The following is a 21,507-nucleotide window of genomic DNA, read 5'->3' as shown; positions in this document are numbered from 1 at the left end:
TAAATAAATATCGGGTTAAGCTTTTGGTCCGATTTTAAAAAAACATTAGACAGAGAAACAAAATACATTAAGATGTTTAATTAAATTTTGTTTGGTTGAAATTACTTATTGGAGTCGGTGGCAAAAACACCTACAACAATACAGAGACGACGACTTAGCGCCGCCGTGGGTGGAAAAATAGGAGGATCACCGCAAAAAAACGATGATGGCCACTCAATCTTTCAGTCTGCTTCCCTCTCCGCAGTTGCCGCCAAACATCGCTTCAGTCAGACCAAATATCCTAAGATTTGACTCATCAAAGCTGACGACGAAATGTGGAAGACATCGGAGGCAAAATCTGAGCATCAGATCGGTGTTCACGGGAATCGTGGAAGAAATGGGGCAAGTAAAGGATATGGGATTAGCTGATCACGGCGGATTCGACCTTAAAATCGGGGCGAGAGTGGTGGTGGAGGACGTGAAGCTAGGCGACAGCATCGCCGTCAACGGTACTTGCCTAACTGTCACCCATTTCGACGCCGAGGAGTTCACCGTCGGGTTAGCGCCGGAGACGCTGCGGAAAACGTCGCTGGAGGAGCTGGAGAGAGGATCCCTGGTGAACCTGGAGCGAGCGCTGCAGCCGGTGAGCCGAATGGGGGGACACGTGGTGCAGGGACACGTGGACGGTACGGGGGTGATCGTTTCGATGGAGGCTGAGGGAGATTCGCTGTGGGTGAAGGTGAAAGCGGACAAGGCTTTGCTCAAATACATTGTCCCCAAGGGGTTTGTGGCGGTGGACGGGACGAGCCTGACGGTGGTGGATGTGTCTGACGAGGAGAGCTGCTTTAACTTCATGCTCGTTGCTTATACCCAGCAGAATGTGGTGATTCCAACCAAGAAAGTTGGGCAGAAAGTCAACTTGGAGGTTGATATTATGGGCAAATACGTTGAGAGGCTTCTTCTCACCATCAACACCCCACAGGTTAACTTCAATCTTTCATCTCTTTTTTTTGTAGGAATGCTTTTCTTATTTCTGAAACTTGTTTCAACCAGTTTTGATTGGTTTACTCTAGTCTTCTTAGAGTGCTTCGATCCAGACTTGTCTTTCTTTTTTTTTTTGTGTTGTATTCCATCTCTCTCTAGCCATTTTGACTCTTGTTGTGTTCCTTCCTTGATCGAGCATTTCTTTTGGTATCTTTTAGTTGATGTTGTTTTTGTATGGGGTTACAGGAAAAGAAGGGCTGAAGCTCAGCTGGGAGAAAAAGGAAGCTCATTTGGCAACTGTTGCTGTATGTAAAATTGATCTTCAACACTCTGTTTCTTTGTAATATCAGCGACACCAAACTTACACCAAATTGATGGTCTATTCATTTGTGTCAATTGGAGAATAGGCTTATGATTGCATTCCCCTTTTGTTTCTACTCTTGCTTCTTGACTGTGTCGATGATAATAAAATGGAAAACCAAAGTGAATATATAGTCAAAAATAAGAAAGAGTACATAACACCAAGATCATATGCATGCGCCTATTTTGTTGCATCTCATGTATAGGGAAATATACAAGTTTCTGATGAGCTGAGAGTCTAATTTACGCAGTAAATCATTAGACTTTTGCTTTTGAGAGACCATTTGGATAAATATTATAAGTTTCTCTGTTGCTTGAGGCCTACTAGATTAATCAACTATATAACAAACATTGAGTTACAGATATTTCTTTTTGGATGCATATATGGCACTAGTCTTGTCCACCAACGTATCCTCCACCTCTCATCGCCTCCACCATCTTCAAACACAACCTGTCTTTGTCCATTGCACGTGACACTTGCTCTTGTTTGTTAAGCAGTTTGAGAATCTCAGCTGCACTTTGCATGTCCCTTCGACCCTCAACATACTGCACGCAGGCGTAAGCCGACAGAGTCATACTGGTCTTTGGGTTCCAGCGTTCGTGCAGCCTCCCCCCCTCCAAGGCCTCCGTCACCCTCTTCCTCCTCTCCCTTTCACCATCCTCATCCTCACCCTCCGCCAAGTTTTTCTCTAACATGTCAGTCAAACTCTCCCACTTGCTCTCCCACTTCTTCCCAAGCACGTTGATAGCTTTATCAGCCTCCTCTTTCATGCATCTTTTCCGGTGACCAAAATCTGAAAGACCAAGATCGCCAGCCCCTGTATCCCACTCTTCCATGATCTCCTGAGCCCCATCAAAATCGTTCTTCATAGCAAAGAACTTGATCATCTCAGAACTTACATCGGTGTCGAAGGATATCCCGTGGCGTTTAGCCAAGTTGGAGAGACGGTAAACGTCCTCTCTGTCACCGCGATGACAGTAGACTCTCATGAGAGCTCCATACATGCTTTTTCTGCTGTCATCATCGAGTAATTCCTCAGTCTTACGAAACAAAGACAAACCCTTATCAATAGATCCAAGTTCCATATAGAGGCATGCAGGAAAAAAGCATGTGGCCCATGGCTCCATCCGATCCCCCCACTTGTTGAGAAACTTCTCCATTCCCACAGTGTCTTTGACGCACGATGCGATAGCAAAACAAGAGAAGAGCTTGCCAAAGGGAACTCCTTGGGGTTCCAATCTTAGGTGGTCCATCTCGAGCAGGAGATTGACAACCATGTCGTGATTTGAAGCAGTGTAGTAGTAGAGATAGAGCATGGTGTTGTAGGGTTTAGGGTTGGTGGAAACCAAACCAAGGTCTCTCATCTTCTGAAACGTGGACTCGGCTATGCAGAGAGAGCCGTGGGTTTTGCAAGAGTTCAAGAGAGCGTTGTGCACGTAAAAGTCTCTCTTCTTCAAGGGAATGGTGTCCAAGAAGTTACTGGCTGCTTCAAGACCACGAAGCTTAGCAATCAAGAGAAGCCGAATCTCGTAATCCACCGTAGACAGATTGTAAACTTGTTGGTCACTCATCCACTCCGAAACCTTTTTAACACACAAAATCCATTTAAGAAAGTAGAAGGATTGATTTGATTGATTTGGTGCAAACCTGGAGGGCGTGGGAGAAGCGGTCGAATTTGTGAAGGGAGGAGATGATGCTCCTGAGTTCAGAAAGACCAGGTTTGTTTCCGAGTTGTCGCCATTCGTGGAGCAAAGGGGTGAGGGAGGGCATCGAATCTGGGGCTCGTTCTATACGACGCTTGAGAGAGTCATGAACGGGATCGGGCGAAGGAACTGTTTTGGGGAAGCGAAGGAAGGAACATCTCCAAGGAAGGTTACTCCTCCTGAAGCTTCCCAAATGTGGGCGGAGAAGATGATTCATGCCTGCTCAAAGCCGTCCAGACACACTCCTCTTCCTTCCTAGGTTTTCGCTACTGTCCGGTCCGGTGCGTCAACTATTATACTTTTGAGTTTTGACTAAACATATATATATATATATATATATTAGATTTTTTTTTTAATTACGCTTATCTTCTTAACCGGAAGACTACCGCAAATCAAATCACAGGTTGTAACAGTTGTGATTAGCGCTGACCCAAAATCCGGTATAGGCCCATATGTCTGCCTAATAAAGCTTCCCTTTTCTTTGTACAGTACTTGGAGGGGGGGGATTGGTTCAAGGTTCAAATCCCATTTTCAGCAGGAAATATCTTCTTCTTTATTTGTAAAAAATAATTTTTTTCTTTACACCCTTTTCCATCTTTGTCTTACTGTTTTCAAATTGTTTTTTTTTATTATTAATAGCTACATCTGATTTCATATTTAATTTCATGTAGGATGTTTCAATTAAAGCTGAAACTGTTAAGTACAAATTTGAGAAGAAATTTTCAAATCATTTCTCATAACTGGGACAATGAATAAGATGTGTAAAATAATTGCTTAGTATTAAGAGTAGATCTCATCATATCCATTGAAGAAGGTATTGTTGACATCCAACCATATCGTAAGTAATTAGGACGAAGAAGAAAAGAATGAAGACAAGACACCATTAAGAAAAGACTTACATCAATATAAAATCAATCACACCATTAGAAAAAAACAGAAGACAAAACTTAGGGCATCTTATCTTTTTTTTAGAGGGGAAGAAAGAAAGAAAACACAGAGATAAAGATGGAGGAGGAGGAGGAGGAAGGAAGGATGGAGGGAATCATTAGCGCTTAAGGTTCTTGACTTTGGACCATCCCTTCTTGCAGGATTTGCCGACGACTTTGATACCTTTCTTCAGCAAACGCTTCAGCTCTATCGCCCTCATCTTCACCTTTTCCTCGAATGCTCCCATCTTTCTTCCTTCTTTTCTATCTCTCTGTTTTCCTCGGGGGAGATATTTTGTGTATTAAAGTCTGTCTTGTGCCCACATCCCTCTATTTATAACTTTAGACAAGGGTAATGTCAGCTGTGATGAGTTTATTCTGAGAGAGAGAGAAGTTTTTATTAATACTAACAGCTAAATCAGGGAGATTTACACGTAAGAGGCAAGCTAATCTCTGCTGTATAGATTTCTCTCCCTAATTTTACTAGTTTATTTTCTTAATTAATTTTTAAAACATATATATGTGTCGATTTAACACAACAACAACAACAACAACAACAAAAAAAAAAGAAAGTAGAATATCTTTTTTTGTCAAGGGAAAGTAGAATATCTAAGTATAGACATTAGCCAGTAAAATTTGTTTTTAAAGCTAGTTGAATCGATTGATCGTTGTGAAATAGACTATATTTTTTGCGGTGAATATGATTGTCATTCCTCATCACCGCATGACCCACTTAATGGACCACCACCCATATGTTTTGATTGTTTTTCTCCTCTCTCTCGTTTCTTTTTCACACTTACTTCTTCCCTTTTTGCATAACTTAAACACCGATTAACAAATACTTTAAACTCTGCTTGTGGAAAAAAAAAAACTAGATACATATTAAATCCTTTTTGGTAAAAGCCTTTTTTTCTTCTCAGTTAAGCTAAGCTCCTCGTACCTTTTTTCTCTTGTACTAGCCACTAATCAAAATACACTTTTTATCAAACTGAAAAGGGATCAAGATTCTCTCTTAAAACACACACACACACGGTTTATACGCTGTCTTCTTTAAGAAAGATAGAAAGAGATTCCACAGACAAGGGAAATGGCTCCACCTCTCTCTCATCTTGCGGTTAAGAACGTAGCGCAAGGAGGAGTGTCAGGGCATTGTACAAGGAGTGGACGACCACCGAGGAGGCTAAGTTTCCTGACCAGCTGTAACATCCCCCAAGAACGCAACCTATCCCAAACAGCTGCACAAAATCAACCGCAGAGAAGTGAGATGCAGCAAATACTAGTGAGCTGATAACAAGGGCCTTGCTCCATTCCATAGTGGAAGCTAAGGAGGTGAGTAGAAATCGTCTGTACACAATCTCCTCAAGAAAGGGAGCAACAAGGCAGTAGAGAGCAAAACAGCCGAGTCTGGACACCTCCCCGCTTTCAATGATCTTGTTCAATTCGGAGTTGCGCACATCCTGAGAGATCACATTTGAAATGTTAAATAGGATACAAAAGATCACATTTGCACCGTGGCCTAGTGGTCAAGGTTTAAAGGCTTTTACACCCAAGTCTGGGGTTCGAATCCCAGGCGACGCAGTTTCTACACCAGGAGGTCTGAGTTTCAATTCCTAGAGAAGGCGAATTATGCAGAATATTGGAGACAAATTTTACAAGGGATCTTCAGCATGGCGCAAGGAATACCGTCAGAAATGGATCTCATAGGGCGGCTCAGGGTGATGCAGTCAGACATGAATTCTCATAAAGCAGGTAGAATAGTCAGCTGTAATATCGTCTATGTAATATTTCTCATTGTTTCTAATAGCTAGCATAATAAACCCGACAAAAAAAAAAAAATAGGATACAAAAGATTGTAAGAAAATGAGGAGGAAAGAGACCTGAGAAGGAAAGAGTTGATGAGCTACAAGTGAAGTGAGGAAGATAAAAGACACAAGGGTTGCGAAACCCAAAGCTGATCCAACCAACCAGTTTCTCCCTTCTTCTTGGGTAGAGTTAGCAGCGTTAAGAAAGTGGATAGATTTGAATTGAGGCTTGGCAGTAATCGTCAGAAGGAAGAGGGTGAGGGAAAGTTCGAGCATTTGGAGAAGGACAAGTGATAGCACCTGGCCAGCAGGACATTTTAATTTCAATTACGGCAAAAAAAAAAGACAACTGAACTTGAATAGTAGTAGTAGTAGTAAAAAGAGAGGGAGTGACTCACTTGGGACTGAGGAAGGAGAAGAGGGAGGTGGAGGAAGCGAGAAAGGAGAGATAAACCACCAAAACTGAGAGGAATATGGAGGCAGAACATGTAAAGAGCGAATGTGCTCCATACGTTATTGTCTTCCCATGGAATCTCTGATCCCAAAACCGACAACCCTACTTTTTCTTCTTCTTCTTTCTCCTCCTCCAACTGTGTTCAGTGATCAATTTAACATGAATTTCACAAGAAAGTGGAGAAGCAAAAAACAGTTAGTTACCTCGGAAGTGGGATTGGTATTGAGACAAGAGCATTCGAGAGAAGGGAAAGGGATGGATCTCAACCGACGACAAGTGGTAGTATAGGAGAACACTGAATATGGTCGCGGTAGCCGGAGTGAAGAAGCACTAGCCTCCACCACCACCACCACCGGCGTGAGGGATAATAAAATCATGGATGGATGGAGAACGCACACCCTCCTTTGACCTTAGAGAGAGTCAGTCAATTCTGTCTGTGGTCTCCAAAAAAAAAAGTATTTGTCATTTATTTATTTTTTTCCCCCAATAAATAAATATAATTTTTATTCTATTTTTTTTTTTTGTTATAGGAAAAAAAAGAAGAAAGAGGAAAACAACAAGTATCGCTTGATTGGGAATTAGGGATTGGGGGAGGCGAGAGAGAGAGAGAGAGGTTCATTTCGATTTCTCTTCGAAAAATTAAAATAATCCAGAGGGGGTGGAGGTGGAGAGATGGTGAGGATGGTGAGAAGCTGCTTACAGTCGATGATGAAGCTTGTGAATTCCCTTCTTGGAATGGTTGGTGTCGCCATGATCCTCTACTCTGTTTGGCTCATCAGGCAATGGCAACAACAAACCGGATCTCTCCCCTTCCCTTACCCTCATGATGATTACCCCCTTCCTTGGTATCTTTTTTTATGTATCCCAATCACTTTCTGTCTTTTAGGAACAAACAGGAGATTCTTAGTTTCTGTTAGCCTTACGTGTATTGTTGTCTCGGACCTCATGCATAGCTGTTATTAGGGTTATTATGTAAGAGATCATCTTGTTCGACATCGATTGAATTTTGTCAAATTCCTCATGAAAACCAACCAATCTCTCTCTCTCTCTCTCTCTCTCTCTCTGCAGGTTCATTTATGCTTTTCTTTGTCTCGGGGCTCTTCTCTGTCTTGTCACTTGCGCTGGCCACATCGCTGCTGAAACCGTTAATTCTTGTTGTCTTTACTTTGTAAGCAAGCTACCTCTTCTTTCTTTCTTTCTTTCTTTTTTTTCTAAAAATGTGAGAAATTAATTGGAATTGTTTCTTGCTTGGGTTTCAGTATATGGGATTCATCCTCTTGCTTATTATGATTCAAGGTGGTGTCGTTGCCGATACCTTTCTTAACCCTGACTGGAAACAGGTTTCTTATTCTCTCTTCTTTTTTTTTTCATTTTTATTTAATCTTCACTTATCTTAATCTTCTGGAAGCGTGTTTCCTTCAGGACTTTCCAGATGATCCAAGTGGTGCCTTCATCCGTTTCTCTAAGTTCGTTGAGTCAAACTTCAAGATTTGCAGATGGATTGGTCTCTCCATTTTCTTTGTCCAGGTCTCTCTTTTATACCCATGTCTCTTTTTTACTCTCTCTTGTTTGCTTCTTTCACAGACACCGTTCCTCTTTGTTCAGGGTGCATCAGTTCTATTGGCCATGTTGCTCAAAGCTCTTGGACCTCACCCGCATTATGACAGTGACGATGAATATGATTTGAGCACGGTTTCACTCCTACATGATGCTCGCCAGCCTCATCGTCCATACGTTGTTGGAGAACCCATTTATGGACCCAAACCGGATTCCTGGACTGTTAGGATTAATGAAAGAGCCAACCGGTAAGAGAGATGGAGCCCAAGAGAAAGCTATGAGAAGCAAAGTAGCCAATAGTCACCTCTTTTAGTATATATTACTTACTTTGCTTCTTTGTTGCATCTATCTATCTATCTCTCACTCCAAAGTCCAACAAAACCACTATGTCTTGTAAAAAAAATATTGCACACACATATGGGGATGTACTTATGCATTTTAAAAACTACAATATATATGATCACTTCAAATAGAGATGTCAATTGGGCTGTCCAAGTCTAAATGTACGTTACTTTTTTTAAGCTCAAATTGTACCAGGCCAAATTGTCCAGACCAAATTGGTCCATTTCAAATGGGCATTCCGCAAAGTCCAAATACATTTCTACTTTCACATTCATAAAAACATAAGTTTCATAAGTTTTACAAATTAAAATTCATATGTTTTACACATCCAAAATACGATTTCACGAGTTTTGGCGGGAAAACATGATTTTATTGTTTTGACGGGAAAAACATAATTTTATCGTTTTGGCGGGAAAACATGATTTTATCGTTTTACCGGGAAAATACAATTTGACGGTTTTGGACGAAAAACATAATTTCATGGTTTTGGCGGAACTCATGTTTTTGCGGTTTTGACGGTAAAATACGATTTCACGATTTTGGCGGGAAAACGCGATTTCACGGTTTTGATGGGAAAACGCGATTTCACGGTTTTGACGGGAAAACGCGATATCAAGGTTTTGACGGGAAAACGCGATTTCACGGGTTTGGCGGGAAAATGCAATTTCACGGTTTTGGCTGGAAAACACGATTTCACGGATTTGGCGGGAAAACACAATTTTAGCGGGAAAATGCGTTTTTACGGTTTTGATAGGAAAACACGATTTCGCGGTTTTGACGGGAAAATCAAATTTTTTGATTTTGGCAGATAAACGCAATTATGTAAATTTGACGGAAGAGACATGGCGGAGAGGCGACTCGCGAATCGAGAGTCAAAAGACGGTAAAAGTAAGACTGATTTTAGATTTCTTATCTCTCCAATACTAACCCTAAATATTTTTAACATATGGGCAGCCCATGTCCATTTAGTTTTGTCCATTGGTTTTGGGCGTATTTGGGTGAAGCCCATTTGGACAGAAAATATTTCGGGCGGATTTGGACATAGTTCACATGAATTTGGACATGGACCGCCCATAGACAATGTGTCCAATTGTTCTTCAAACCCCCTCTCTCTCTCTTGTCATGCCCTTCCACGAGCTTCAATGCCCACTCTTCATGAACATCGTTAGGAATGTTGTGATCTGTCCTGCCGGTAGCGTTTCTGTGCCAACTGGTTTACAACAGAATTGATCGATTTTTTCTTGGTCCTGGCTATAAATCTTTTGTTAATCTTGTTCCAAGTCTTCATGAAACATCAAGGACCCTTGTACAAGCTACCATGGCGTCTCATGGTCATCGCTGCTAAAAGATTCTTATGGAGCGAGTCTTCTTTAGGTGTTCACATAATCTTTAAAAAAACATTTAAATAATCCAACATCAATATTGGTATTCGATGAGTAGTCTTATTGCCTTGTGGGCACATGGGAGGAAGTGAATAAAGTCTTCTAATAGTGTAAAAATGTGAAGATGGAATTAATTGAGAATGTGATTGTGAACTGTAAGATTCGTATATGAACTGTTTTTATTGATACCCCCCTCATCATCTCATGTGACTTTGTAGTCTCATAAAATACAAAATCATCTTTATCTTGTTGTCATTCTCAATAATACAATATGACTTTTCCACTTTGATTAAAGTGTATATCTATCCCATGACGTATCTCCATTTTATATTTTTCATTATTGAAGTTGTCAATAATATCTAACATCAGTCTTTTGCTTATGCACACACGGCATACATACATCCAAGAATCATGATGAATATTAATAGAAAAATGCTGCAGTCAGTAAATTTATATATGTAAGAAAACATTTCTCTAGACAAACTTTTTCCTACATAATTACAGTACAAAATACAGTAAGTGTATCTGCTAATTGATTTTTGGACTACGTTTTAACCACCATTATGGCATGATCATACTTTATAAGCTTGAGTGTAATTGACGATAGAATATAGTTCCTTCCGAAGTTGTATCTAAAAAGAATCGTTTTCTCTGTAAATTCAAAAGAAAGAGAATAAGAAGATCCGTATAATCAAAAGTAATAAGGACTGTGGACTGTGGCGTAGGCGCTAGTTTTGTCATATTGTCATGTGCAGCCTAATGCAACAAACAGTAAAAATAAGAATTACGATTGCAATAAGCCAATAACTTCTTTTTTAATTTCATTTCAAAAAAAAATGTAAACGGAAATCAAAGTGAATAATGGCCTCATTGAGGTACGATTAGTTGTTCCTTACTTCCTTAAAAGAAAATATGAAACTCGGAAACAGATGAAAAACAATACTACTATTTTTATATTGCAGAAATGGTTGATACGCTGTGTCTGTGGGAAAGTGATTGGCGAACAAGATTTTGTTTCTCCAAACTTATCGTGTCTATAGAGAGATGTTATTGATCTATAGTTCCTTTTAGTGACCTTGATTAATCTCTTAATAAAGATCTTTTGTTTCTTATTCAGAGATGCATGAAAAATGTGATGTTGTTTGTTTGTTGTTGCAAGTAATACACATAACATGTAGTATTACGTTTATTTGCTGGCGAGTGGCGAGTAAGGAGTTCAATGATGTGAAGATAATTCCGTTAGCTAGGGAATTCAATGTTGTCCCAACACGTGAAACATCATACATACTATTGAGCGGAACATATCATCACAACTTCAGCCAATTCCACCCTAGTTTTACCTGTTCGAATAAATAACATAAGTAACAAGAAGAGAACAACGGGTTGGTTCTTTTTCTTAAGCACTAGCACAAGAAGAATCTTTCTCCCAAAAAAAAAGACTTCAGCAGCCTAATCTTTTTATATATGAGTATCTTTATATATATATATAATTGCATAAACATGCAGTACCCTACGGGATCGTGTGGAATCGAGGCTCTAACTGTCAGTGGGTCCATCAATGGCATACATTTCGTAAATAAGAAGGAGACCTCAGGGTCATAACTGGCACAAACATAATGCAATTTGATTTGATGCAAAAAGGCTTCTCTTCTCTTTGCTTTACATCCCATTTTCTATTTAACCCCCAAACTACACTACACTAACTCTCTATCTTTCTCACTCCATTTAGATTTTTTTTTTGGCTCATCAAAAGAAGTGTGGAAATGCAGCTCCTACCGACACTCTGCTTCTTGTTCTTGCAGCTGCTGCCGAGAGGAGGCGCATCCGCCTCTCACTCCAATCGCCAAAGATCAGTCCCTCATTGGCTCCCCGCCACCGCCACCTGGTACGGAAGTCCCGAGGGCGATGGCAGCAGCGGTAACAACCGGATACACCCTCTTCTTTCTTTTACTCTTGGTTATTTGGCCACAATTGATCTTGGTCTTTTTTTTACTGCAACAAATTAAGAGCTTGGGCATTTATTGCCAAACTAAGAATATAATGTAATAACGACACTAACTGCAGGAGGAGCATGTGGGTACGGGTCGCTGGTGGACGTGAAGCCGTTCAAGGCTCGTGTTGGAGCAGTGAGTCCGTTGCTGTTCAAGAACGGAGAAGGCTGCGGCGCTTGCTACAAGGTCAGGTGTCTGGACAAGACCATCTGCTCAAAGAGAGCAGTCACAATCATTGTCACAGACCAGTCGCCGTCAGGACCATCTGCCCGAGCAAAGCACACTCACTTTGACCTTAGCGGCGCCGCATTTGGCCATTTGGCTATCCCCGGCCATTCCAGCATCATCCGCAACCGCGGCCTCATCTCCCTCCTCTACCGCCAGTAACCTCTTTTTCTTTCTTTTCTCTTCTTTTCTTTTCTGTTGGCGCTAAATATAATTGATCAATTGGCTGCTAAATGCTAACGAACAAATGTGTGTGTATTTATTATTTTATTTTATCTTTTACACATTGGGGGAAGTAAACAAATAAGTTTAACTTTCACGGCGTTCTGGTTTTCGATGGTCCCGTAGTTTGACCGTTGACTATATATGACTTCACCCATAACACAACTCTGGATGCTCTGACACACACACACACACACTACACTGGTTGTCTGTCTTTGTTTATTTTATAAATAACATAGTTACATTGAGCTAAACTAGTTGGTTAAAAAAAAACAGGACGGCATGCAAATACAGAGAGAAGAACATAGCCTTCCATGTGAACGCAGGATCAACAGCTTATTGGTTATCTCTTCTCATTGAGTATGAAGACGGAGAAGGGGACATTGGCTCTATGCACATTCGTCAAGTATGTATTATTCCTTTCATTAGCATCTTCTTCTTCTTTTTTAATAATTCTTTCCTTATACTTCGTGTTTTTTTTTTGTTGTTGTAATGCAGGCGGGGTCGAAGGAGTGGATAGCAATGAAGCACATATGGGGAGCAAATTGGTGCATCGTCGGAGGACCACTAGAAGGACCACTCTCCGTTAAGCTCACCACTTTGTCAAACAATAAAACGCTCTCAGCCACCGACGTAATCCCCAAAAAATGGGTTCCAAAAGCTACTTACACCTCCCGCCTCAACTTCTCCCCTGTCCTCTAACTAAACTGAAGCATTTCTCTGTCCTCACTTTTTTTTGTTGGGAGAGAGAATCGGAGAGGATACTGAGTGAGTGAGAGTGAGATCTCCTCCCTCTTCCCTCGTTTTTTCTTTTCTGTTTTGTTTGGGGTTGTGTTGAGGAATGAAGCCATCAGAGCTTTGATTATGTGACTACTTACTACAACAGTACTTACTACGTTACTAATGGTGTGATCTACTCTCTATGTAATCCTTCTTTTTTTCTTATTTCCTTCTAAACCTTTGTAAAAGGCGATAGGAGTAAAGTGTATTTATCACATTTAGTGTCGTTTGTGGGACATTATTATATAACGAGACAGCCTACAAAATGCATAATAATAGCTACCACAAGGTGCAAAATCTCATTGCTTTCTCTTCCAACTCTTTTGAGAGCCCCACTCCTTTTTCCAATGAGAACAACTTGGGGACTCTTTCCATGTAATAATTTCTCAAATGTCTTTATTTCTCTCACGAGGGAAGGCATTAATTCTTTAACATGCCTTCTGAGTGTCTGGAAACAGACGAAGCAACCAGACCTCACCACCACGTGCATCCACGCCATTATTTTCCGGACCCTCAGGTCAGCTAGGAAAACAGTGTTAAGATGGTTCACATGGCACACAATCACGACACTCTCACCACCCAAACTATTGACAGACAAGATATGATATTTATTATTCATCCAACAACCTGTAACTGAAAATCCTCAAGTCTTGCAAATAATAATACGTGGAATCAAAATGATTAATGTGAACATCATCCCAGACAATATCCAAATCATGCAGAGAACAAATGAATAATAAGAAATAGAAAACTAAAACAAAGGACTAAGATTATATCTCTCTCCAGCAGAGTATCGTCTGCCATAGAAAGCCTCCTAATCGAAGCTTCTATCTATGTGCACATGTTTATTCCCCGCATGAAGCTACTGTGACTTCAATACCAATTCATTATTCATCCCCCATAACATTAATGCTAACAAACCCTATAAAACTTCACTCTGCCTTGCCTCCCTCAGCCTCAGACACAGGTTTCTCACCTTCTCCTGAGGCAGCAGCAGCCTCAGGTTTCTCCCCCTCTCCCGGGGCAGTAGCCGCAACCTCTGGTTTCGATGTTTCAGCACTTGCGTCTTTGGCAGGTGAAGCAGGTTTTTCTTCTGCCCCCTTTGTTTCCTCCGCAGGCTTTTCATCTTTGGTGTCCTTGGCGTCTTTCCCACCTTTTGCATCTTTGGCATCTTTGGCTGGCGGAGGAGGAGGCATCATGTGGGGTGGTGGATTTGTCTTGAGCTTGAGGAATATCTGCCTCATTCTGCCAAGATCAGTGGGCTTTCCAGGTTTAGGACCCTGGATAACAGCCACAGATGGTTTCTTGTCAGGATCTTTTTTGCCCCTCTTCTTCTCAATGTTGGGAACCTCACGCGGGATAAGCTCTGCAATGGCTTTCCAGTAATGCTTGTCAACTTCTTTGTGGAACTTCTCTTGGTTCACCCAGTAAAGCTGTAAAAAGAGAGGCAATCAAAAACACACACACACACACACAGAATTGCCATGCATGCATGCAGTAGTGAGTTTACCTTCTCCCTTTCGCGGTTATCAGACTTGTTGGTCTCGATGGTCTTGTCCCTTTTCTCGTAGAAGGCCTTCTTGTATGCATCAGCTTCAGCTATGATCTGATTTCGCATCTCCTTCTCTTTATTTTCCTTCTCCTCATGGGAGATATTACATCTTGTATGCTCAGACACCAATCAATTTCTATATGTTGTGAATGTGATAATTCAAATTCAGTGAAGCATCAATTATTCTCTGTTTGTATACAATAATATTTCCTTACGAGAAGACAAAAAGAAAAAAAAAAATATTTGCTTCAAAGAATAAGTTTAACTGAAAAATAACAAACCCTATAATACTGGCGACCATAGTGGGAACCGAACCAACTTATGACTTATCTGTTGATGTAAAGATGTCCGCCCTGAAGTAGTCGCTGACGTAGTTGCTGAAGCAGACGTCGTAGTGAGTGGTGAAGACCATGTGGAGTCGAGATGCTGAGCTGGAGTCGTGTAGACTTGGAGAGCAAGGGAGTATCTTGAAGAAAAGGCAAAGAAGAATAAACTTGGAGAGCAAGTTTATGACTTAAAGGAAGAGGAATAAGTGCATTCCAAGAAAAGGAAAGTTGCACTTATTGATATGGAAGATGTCCATATTGTGGTTCCTTGGAGACTAGGGTTTCAGGAACATGGAGAACTATATAAGATAGTTATGGGTCGTCTGTAGAGAGACAGAGACACAGAGGCTGATCTTATAGAGAGAGAGAAGCGCTTGGAAGTGTTCTGGGTCGTGCTGAAGCAGGGGCTGAAGTACTTGACGGTGGAGAGACATAAGCGGGTAGCTTAGGAATTGTTCAGTGGCGTGTGTTAGGGTGTAACACTAGACGTGTAAAGCTGATTAAGCAGAACTTGTAATAGGGTTTACAAGGCGATTCTAATAAAGCTATTGGTGTGTGCTTGTGTATTTTATCTCTCTGATTTACCTTCTGCATTACTATTGTTTGTGTCGTCTTTGCACTTACAAGTGGTATCAGAGCGGGTCACCTAAGTTACTGGTGTGATCCTAGAGGTGAAGATGGACACGGTTATTTCTGTGCAGAAGGCAATCGTGTTGAAGGCGGACCAGTATGGTCATTGGAAGGCTCGCATGAAGCAGTTGATTCGAGGAATCAATGAAGATGCGTGGACAGCTGTGGAGACTGGTTGGGAGGAGCCTACCATAGTCACAGCAGATGGGAAGAAGCCTAAGCCAAAGGAGGATTGGTCAGAGGCAGAGCGCAATGCATCAAAGTTTAATGCAAAGGCGCTTTCGACGATTTTCGGAGCTGTTGAAGTAGAGCAGTTCCAGCTGATTCAGGGGAGTACTACAGCTAAAGAGGCGTGGGAGATCCTGCTGAATTCGTTTGAAGGAGATGATAGTGTCAAGAGGACACGTCTGGATCATCTTGGGTCGCAGTTTGAGAATCTGAAGTGGTCAGATGCGGATACGGTGGCGAGCTTCAGTGCCAAACTCAGTGCTATGGCGCATGAAGCATGTGTACTTGGAAAGAAGTACAAGGAGAAGAAGCTGGTGAAGAAGTTGTTACGCTGTCTTCCAGCAAGGTTTGGAGCTCAGAAGGCGGTCCTGAATATGACTGCAAACACGGATGAGCTCAAGTTTGACAAGGTTGTGGGTATGCTGAAGGCGGAAGAGATGGAGACAGGCAGTGGCTCGGTGTCTACATCAGGAGGTACGCCAGGGAGTATAGCCCTTGTAGCTGACAAAGAAGTTGATAGACTTCGGAAGGTTGAAGATTCCTTGGGGTGGATAGTCAGGAATCTTGGAAAGAGGATGAATCACCCTGAAGAGATGAAACAATATGGTCGCCAGGGAGGTGATCGTGGGAATGGCATAAGGAGAGGAAATCTCAGATGCTATGAGTGTGAAGGAGTTGGTCATATAAGGGCTAACTGTCCGTTGATACAACGAAGAGAGCTAAAGTGCTCTGAGTGTAGAGGTGTTGGACACACACGGCGTGAATGTCCAAACTCAAGGAAGAGAAAAGGTAGTCCATTGCAGTCGTCTGATGAGTCAGAGTCTGAAGAAGATGGAAAGGTGAACCTTGTTGCATTTGGTGCACGCAAGGAGGGATCTAGTGAATCCTCTGGTTCAGATCTCAGCACAGATGATGAGGAGTATCACGTGTTGCTTAACAAGTGGTTGAGGGTCAAGGATCAGAATCTGAGATTGGAGGATATGGTTCTGAAGCAGAACGAGCTGCTTGAAGAACTTCGTGAAGAACTTGCGGCTGTGAATGAGAAATATGAGTCTCTTGAGCAGAAGATTAGCAAGGTGAAGAAAGTTGCTACTGGAGAAGTACAACAGAAGGGGCTGTCACATTTCGTGCATGGGAGCACATCAAAAAGTGGAGCCAAAGAAGCTTGTCAGGAAGTACGTCGGGACGTGCGACAAGGAGTACGGCAGGAAGTTCTACAGCGCGGGGCTGTGAGTAACAAGCCGAAAGTGGTACGTCAGTGCAGCAACATGAAGGTCAGACAGGGGGTTCTGAAGCATGAGTGTGCATCTGGTACGAGGAAGGAGGTTGATCGGTGCATCAACAACTGTGTCAGGCCAAAGAAGAAGCAACATCGGATGTGCTGCTGGTTCTGTGGGAAGGTTGGACACAAGAAGGTGGAGTGTTTTGCTCGTGAGAAGAGCAGAAACATGACCAAGAGGGTGAACAAGGCGTTCACTAAACCCAAGAGGGTTGAAGAGGTGTCTGTAGCCAAGAGTGGCTTACTTGATGAGATCAAGAAAGAGACATCAGAAGAGGGATGCAGCTCTGGTAGGAGTGATCTTAACGAAGATCAAGAAGCATCAAGTCTGGAGCTAGGACACGGAGTTGTCCGTAGCACAAAGGGGAAGGAGATCGAAGTGCGTCAGGAAGTGATGCGAGAGGATCTTCAGGAGGGTGATAGCGAAATCACTCCAAGACAGTAGCAACGAGTGGAGAGGGCACTCGGGGTGGTTGAGAAGAGGCTCATGGTCAAGGAGACGACGCATGAAGGAAGCCTGGTCCTCAACAGAAGTGGGTCGAGAGGTAGCTCGACAGGTGCGTCAGATCATGATGCAGTAAGTGTAATCTATTCCGCTGCAGCAGAGGCTGTATCATGATTATGCATGGAGTAACAGACGGGTTTGTCTGTAAGGCTTGACATCTAAGCATCTGTTTTAGCTTAGTATGCGATCAAGCAGGGGGAGAATGGTGACGTTCTGGTCCAAGGAGTGCATATCTCATGGGGGAGAAGAGCATAGTGATGGACGTCCTGAAGTAGAAGATGCTTGTCTCATGGGGGAGAAAAGCATGGTGTGGTGCACATCTCGTGGGGGAGAAGAGCACATTAAGCGTGGAAGTTTCCAGGTGGGGAACGTGGTTGTTGAACCAGAAGATGGTTGTGCTTGATCGGCACACAAAGCTAAAAGGGGGAGATTGTTGATGTAAAGATGTCCGCCCTGAAGTAGTCGCTGACGTAGTTGCTGAAGCAGACGTCGTAGTGAGTGGTGAAGACCATGTGGAGTCGAGATGCTGAGCTGGAGTCGTGTAGACTTGGAGAGCAAGGGAGTATCTTGAAGAAAAGGCAAAGAAGAATAAACTTGGAGAGCAAGTTTATGACTTAAAGGAAGAGGAATAAGTGCATTCCAAGAAAAGGAAAGTTGCACTTATTGATATGGAAGATGTCCATATTGTGGTTCCTTGGAGACTAGGGTTTCAGGAACATGGAGAACTATATAAGATAGTTATGGGTCGTCTGTAGAGAGACAGAGACACAGAGGCTGATCTTATAGAGAGAGAGAAGCGCTTGGAAGTGTTCTGGGTCGTGCTGAAGCAGGGGCTGAAGTACTTGACGGTGGAGAGACATAAGCGGGTAGCTTAGGAATTGTTCAGTGGCGTGTGTTAGGGTGTAACACTAGACGTGTAAAGCTGATTAAGCAGAACTTGTAATAGGGTTTACAAGGCGATTCTAATAAAGCTATTGGTGTGTGCTTGTGTATTTTATCTCTCTGATTTACCTTCTGCATTACTATTGTTTGTGTCGTCTTTGCACTTACATTATCTGTTGAGCCGCCATTTTTTGAAAGTTAAAAAAATGATTCTCTGTAATTCTAATAAGATTTTAAAAGCTTCCCTACCTCTCTCTCTCTCTCTCTCTCTCTCTCTCTCTCTCTCTCTTAGGAAGCTCTGAGAGTAAGAATGAAGAGTCATGAAAATGTTTCCCTCAAAACAAGCAGAGGAAAGTCCCGCGTGGTTAGTTCACGTTACCTCTCTCCGTTATCATCTTCTTCTCCTAACCGCAGAAACTCCACTTCCAATTCATCTGCCAACAACGTGGTCCATCTCGGTCTGAGAAAGCATGATCATCGGATGTCAGATGGCACACTCCCGATCCCAAACCAAAGTAATGGTCCTGAAGTCGACACAAAAGAAAACTGTAGGTGGATCGATGATGAGGTCATACTTCCTGGCAGATTTTCTGTTGACGAATGTGCATTGCACAGAGCAGCATCAGCATCATCATCATCAAGGAGAAACTCATCCTCCTCTCTACTATGCTATAATGATGAATCTGATTCAGAGTCTAGTGATGTGTCCTTTGCTTCAACTCTTACCGCAAATAAACCTGGTATCAAAGTCTCTTCTAAATATCTGCATGATCATGCACCCACCAAAGGGTGCACCATGAGGTTACAACAACAAGGTTCCCAGAGCTTTAGGGGCACTACTGAGACTAGTGTAACTAAGAGGACTAATTCAGCGGCTAGGTATGGCAGTTCCATGTCTAGGTGGGCGATGTCACCAGGAAGATCATTGGAAGCTCATCAGGCCTCGAGCATATATCCAAGTTCGAACCTCAAGCCTCCAAGAGGCAAAGGCATTGGTAAACTATTCAACCTTGGTTTCGATTTCTTCAGGAGCAAGAAGAACAAGTCTTCTCCCATATCATCATCATCTTCACCATTAAAACCAAAGACAGAGTCTTCTCATCAGCTAAAGCTTATGAACAATCGGTTGGTTCAGTGGAGGTTTGTCAATGCTAGAGCGTCGGCTGCAAACAATAATGTAGCCTCCCGAGCAAAGGTACCTTTGTCTTTCTACTCTCTCTCTCTCTCTCTACAGTCATCATCACTTGACTTGTACTCAATGAAACCTTTTGCCAGAAACAACTACTATGTGCGTGGGATACTCTTACCAAATTACAAAATTTGGTTCTACAAGAGCGAATTAATCTGCAAAAGAAAAATTTGGAAATGAAGCTGGCTCATGTCCTTCTTTCTCAAGTACGTCCCATTTACTGGTTTCTTTGAAGCAAGTCTAAATCAAATTAATAATAAAATTTATATATATGAAATAGATTAAGCATCTTGAGGCATGGGAGGATATGGGAAGACAACACTTGTCATCTATTTCCATGACCAGACAAGCCCTGCATTCTCTTCTTTCCAGGGTTCCCCTAAGGGAAGGTGCAAAGGTAAACTACATCATGCTCATCTGCTAATTAAAGCTTTTTTTTGTCTCTATTTTTTTTTTGGCAATAACACCTAAGGTTTTCAGGTGAACATAGAATCTGCTGTCACTATATATCGGAAGGGAGAAGCAGTCTCTGATGCTATCATTTCAACTGTGAATAGTTTTGCTCCTACGGTAGGTTATTTCGATGCAGAGGAAAAAAACGTAGGTGGTTTAGTAACTATTTTAACGAATTTCCAATTAGCAGATAGAGGATATCGTTCAAATTGCCTCTCAACTTGCTGAAGTGGTGGCACAGGAGAAGCTAATGCTGGAGCAGTGCCATGATCTTCTAAGAATGATATCTGAGTTAGAGGTACAAATATTTTATTAAATCTCTCAGAACTGGATATTACACGTTTCTTTTCTTCTCTTTCTCTGATCATAATTAAGTTTTGGATGCAAGCAGATGCAGGAGAGGAGCTTAAAGTGCTGCCTTATGATTCAACACAAAAAGACTTTGTATACAAAACTTGTTCAAGACTAGGTCCTTGGTTTCCACTGCTTTTTATCTCGGTTTCTTAGGCTATTCTGTATTAGTAAAAGTTAGTAGTAGTATTTTGAGAGCATTATAAAAGATTAGTAGAACATTATTGTAGACAAATAAAGGCAAGAGTTTTACTCTGGTTCCAGATTTAATTAGCTTAATGGCCATTTACAGTTATGTGATACGTACTTATCTAGCTTATTACATACATGGATCAATTCAAATAAAAATAAAAATGACTGACATTACATTTCCAAGTAACAAAGTCAAACGAAGGAAGGAAGGAAGGAAGGAGGATCAGGATCTTCTCTGTCTAATCTATGGTGGAAGCTTCTGGCGGAGAAGGAGGTTTCACCTGACTAAAACGACCCCGTTTTTCTGTTTATACAAAATGGCCCCTTTCTCCTTTTGTCTCTTGTAGAATCGATCTCTTCTGAAACTGACTCGTGACTCGTGAAGCCTCTCTCGAACGGAACCCTAAATCAGAAATCGATGGCGTCCTTGGCTCGCCGAGCAATGAGCCTAGCTCAGATTCCATCTGCACGCGTGCCCGCCTCTGTTTGTCAGCGTCGCGGTCTCGCAGGCGCCGCTGGTACTTTCGTCTTTCTCTTGCGATAATTGCTTAGATCTAATGGGTTCCATTTTGATAGATTGCAATGTTGCAGATCAGCATGGATCTACCAAGGTAGACTTCTGGAAACAGCCCACGAACCCAGGAAACTGGAAAGAGGAGCATGTACGTCTCCTCTCTTCTTCTTCTTCTTCTGTTAGTTATAGATTCCTTCTCTGACGAAAAACCTCCAAATCTGCAGTTTGTGCTTATTTCGCTCTCTGGCTGGGGCTTGCTTTTCTACAGTGGATACAAACTCTTCACCGGCGGTAAAGGAGAGGAGGTAATATATTTATTTATTATTGCTTTCTCTTCCTCCTTGACAAACAAACAAAGACTGCCTCTTCCTTACAAAATTTTGATCATCTTTTGCAGAAGCAGCAGCCTGCACAGTGAATTTAGCCCCGGGAAATATGACAAGAGACCTCTCCTTCTCTTTCAGCACCCATTTTGACTGGTCTTTTGTATCAAAGCCATCAATTACTTTGTTTGCTTTCTTTTTAAATAATAATAATAATATGCATCAGAAACACTTTTGAGATCCTAAACGCTTGTGCGTTTCATAATTTCCCTATGCTTTGAAACATGTCAAGATTTTAGCAGTGTGATATGCTTGGGATCATTTTACTTGTATGGTCTGGATACCAATTTTTTTGTTTCTTCCCTCCATGTAGAT

The 21,507-nt window shown here is 41.9% G+C and overlaps 8 protein-coding genes across 9 annotated transcripts; 5 read left to right on the top strand and 3 right to left on the bottom strand.

Annotated features, from left to right (window-relative positions):
- The first annotated feature begins 81 nt into the window (after positions 1–81).
- Positions 82–1,400, top strand: LOC108812850 (riboflavin synthase). Its single transcript, XM_018585226.2, has 2 exons — positions 82–961; positions 1,210–1,400. The coding sequence occupies exons 1-2, from the start codon at positions 203–205 to the stop codon at positions 1,222–1,224; spliced, it is 774 nt and encodes a 257-aa protein (XP_018440728.1). The 5' UTR covers positions 82–202; the 3' UTR covers positions 1,225–1,400.
- Positions 1,401–1,436: 36 nt separating this feature from the next.
- On the bottom strand, positions 1,437–3,340 carry LOC108811629 (pentatricopeptide repeat-containing protein At2g20710, mitochondrial). The gene is made up of 2 exons (XM_018583698.2): positions 2,972–3,340; positions 1,437–2,907 (listed from the first exon to the last, which is right to left on the bottom strand). The coding sequence occupies exons 1-2, from the start codon at positions 3,242–3,244 to the stop codon at positions 1,714–1,716; spliced, it is 1,467 nt and encodes a 488-aa protein (XP_018439200.1). The 5' UTR covers positions 3,245–3,340; the 3' UTR covers positions 1,437–1,713.
- Positions 3,341–4,916: 1,576 nt separating this feature from the next.
- Positions 4,917–6,659, bottom strand: LOC108813809 (uncharacterized). Of its 2 annotated transcripts, none has more exons than XM_018586475.2 (4): positions 6,413–6,659; positions 6,154–6,345; positions 5,831–6,055; positions 4,917–5,188 (listed from the first exon to the last, which is right to left on the bottom strand). In XM_018586475.2, exons 1-4 carry the CDS (start codon positions 6,584–6,586, stop codon positions 5,069–5,071), a joined length of 711 nt encoding a protein of 236 aa, XP_018441977.1. In that variant the 5' UTR covers positions 6,587–6,659; the 3' UTR covers positions 4,917–5,068. The 2 variants fall into 2 exon arrangements, with proteins under 2 accessions (XP_018441977.1, XP_018441975.1); XM_018586473.2 differs by having other exon boundaries at positions 4,917–5,410; positions 6,413–6,658.
- Positions 6,660–6,742: 83 nt separating this feature from the next.
- On the top strand, positions 6,743–8,287 carry LOC108806601 (tetraspanin-19). Its single transcript, XM_018578754.2, is given in 6 exon segments — positions 6,743–7,054; positions 7,278–7,377; positions 7,469–7,549; positions 7,632–7,736; positions 7,815–7,994; positions 7,996–8,287. Coding segments are annotated over 6 exon segments (723 nt in total). The 5' UTR covers positions 6,743–6,881; the 3' UTR covers positions 8,080–8,287.
- A 2,879-nt stretch (positions 8,288–11,166) lies between these two features.
- On the top strand, positions 11,167–12,925 carry LOC108806875 (expansin-B1). Its single transcript, XM_056987892.1, has 4 exons — positions 11,167–11,407; positions 11,555–11,864; positions 12,205–12,334; positions 12,427–12,925. The coding sequence occupies exons 1-4, from the start codon at positions 11,254–11,256 to the stop codon at positions 12,628–12,630; spliced, it is 798 nt and encodes a 265-aa protein (XP_056843872.1). The 5' UTR covers positions 11,167–11,253; the 3' UTR covers positions 12,631–12,925.
- A 390-nt stretch (positions 12,926–13,315) lies between these two features.
- LOC108807463 (clathrin light chain 1-like) lies at positions 13,316–14,500 on the bottom strand. Its single transcript, XM_056987861.1, has 2 exons — positions 14,219–14,500; positions 13,316–14,141 (listed from the first exon to the last, which is right to left on the bottom strand). Exons 1-2 carry the CDS (start codon positions 14,324–14,326, stop codon positions 13,641–13,643), a joined length of 609 nt encoding a protein of 202 aa, XP_056843841.1. The 5' UTR covers positions 14,327–14,500; the 3' UTR covers positions 13,316–13,640.
- Positions 14,501–18,373: 3,873 nt separating this feature from the next.
- LOC108810977 (QWRF motif-containing protein 3) lies at positions 18,374–20,489 on the top strand. The gene is made up of 6 exons (XM_018583045.2): positions 18,374–19,305; positions 19,386–19,505; positions 19,580–19,696; positions 19,780–19,869; positions 19,943–20,050; positions 20,144–20,489. Exons 1-6 carry the CDS (start codon positions 18,421–18,423, stop codon positions 20,219–20,221), a joined length of 1,398 nt encoding a protein of 465 aa, XP_018438547.1. The 5' UTR covers positions 18,374–18,420; the 3' UTR covers positions 20,222–20,489.
- Positions 20,490–20,621: 132 nt separating this feature from the next.
- On the top strand, positions 20,622–21,489 carry LOC108809191 (uncharacterized). Its single transcript, XM_018581329.2, has 4 exons — positions 20,622–20,813; positions 20,887–20,957; positions 21,034–21,114; positions 21,207–21,489. The coding sequence occupies exons 1-4, from the start codon at positions 20,714–20,716 to the stop codon at positions 21,225–21,227; spliced, it is 273 nt and encodes a 90-aa protein (XP_018436831.1). The 5' UTR covers positions 20,622–20,713; the 3' UTR covers positions 21,228–21,489.
- Positions 21,490–21,507: the final 18 nt, after the last annotated feature.

Source organism: Raphanus sativus, chromosome 6 (assembly GCF_000801105.2).
Source record: "Raphanus sativus cultivar WK10039 chromosome 6, ASM80110v3, whole genome shotgun sequence".
Taxonomy (NCBI): Eukaryota; Viridiplantae; Streptophyta; class Magnoliopsida; order Brassicales; family Brassicaceae; genus Raphanus; species Raphanus sativus.
Note: the sequence above shows the minus strand (reverse complement) of the source record. Positions and strands in the feature narration are given on the sequence as shown.

Bases quoted from the DNA above. Each gene is read 5' to 3' on its own strand.
- LOC108812850 (XM_018585226.2), top strand. From the start codon at position 203: ATGATGGCCACTCAATCTTTCAGTCTGCTTCCCTCTCCGCAGTTGCCG.
- LOC108811629 (XM_018583698.2), bottom strand. From the start codon at position 3,244: ATGAATCATCTTCTCCGCCCACATTTGGGAAGCTTCAGGAGGAGTAAC. The intron at 2,908-2,971 runs GTTTGCACCAAA...TGTGTTAAAAAG, and splicing joins GCTTCTCCCACGCCCTCCAG to GTTTCGGAGTGGATGAGTGA.
- LOC108813809 (XM_018586473.2), bottom strand. From the start codon at position 6,586: ATGATTTTATTATCCCTCACGCCGGTGGTGGTGGTGGTGGAGGCTAGT. The intron at 6,346-6,412 runs GTAACTAACTGT...CACTGAACACAG, and splicing joins ATACCAATCCCACTTCCGAG to TTGGAGGAGGAGAAAGAAGA. The intron at 6,056-6,153 runs GTGAGTCACTCC...CCTGCTGGCCAG, and splicing joins TTCTCCTTCCTCAGTCCCAA to GTGCTATCACTTGTCCTTCT.
- LOC108809191 (XM_018581329.2), top strand. From the start codon at position 20,714: ATGGCGTCCTTGGCTCGCCGAGCAATGAGCCTAGCTCAGATTCCATCT. The intron at 20,814-20,886 runs GTACTTTCGTCT...GCAATGTTGCAG, and splicing joins CGGTCTCGCAGGCGCCGCTG to ATCAGCATGGATCTACCAAG. The intron at 20,958-21,033 runs GTACGTCTCCTC...CCAAATCTGCAG, and splicing joins GAAACTGGAAAGAGGAGCAT to TTTGTGCTTATTTCGCTCTC.
- LOC108807463 (XM_056987861.1), bottom strand. From the start codon at position 14,326: ATGCGAAATCAGATCATAGCTGAAGCTGATGCATACAAGAAGGCCTTC. The intron at 14,142-14,218 runs GTAAACTCACTA...CTCTTTTTACAG, and splicing joins ATAACCGCGAAAGGGAGAAG to CTTTACTGGGTGAACCAAGA.
- LOC108810977 (XM_018583045.2), top strand. From the start codon at position 18,421: ATGAAGAGTCATGAAAATGTTTCCCTCAAAACAAGCAGAGGAAAGTCC. The intron at 19,306-19,385 runs GTACCTTTGTCT...ACCTTTTGCCAG, and splicing joins ATGTAGCCTCCCGAGCAAAG to AAACAACTACTATGTGCGTG. The intron at 19,697-19,779 runs GTAAACTACATC...TAAGGTTTTCAG, and splicing joins CCCTAAGGGAAGGTGCAAAG to GTGAACATAGAATCTGCTGT.
- LOC108806875 (XM_056987892.1), top strand. From the start codon at position 11,254: ATGCAGCTCCTACCGACACTCTGCTTCTTGTTCTTGCAGCTGCTGCCG. The intron at 11,865-12,204 runs GTAACCTCTTTT...AAAAAAAAACAG, and splicing joins ATCTCCCTCCTCTACCGCCA to GACGGCATGCAAATACAGAG. The intron at 12,335-12,426 runs GTATGTATTATT...GTTGTAATGCAG, and splicing joins GCTCTATGCACATTCGTCAA to GCGGGGTCGAAGGAGTGGAT.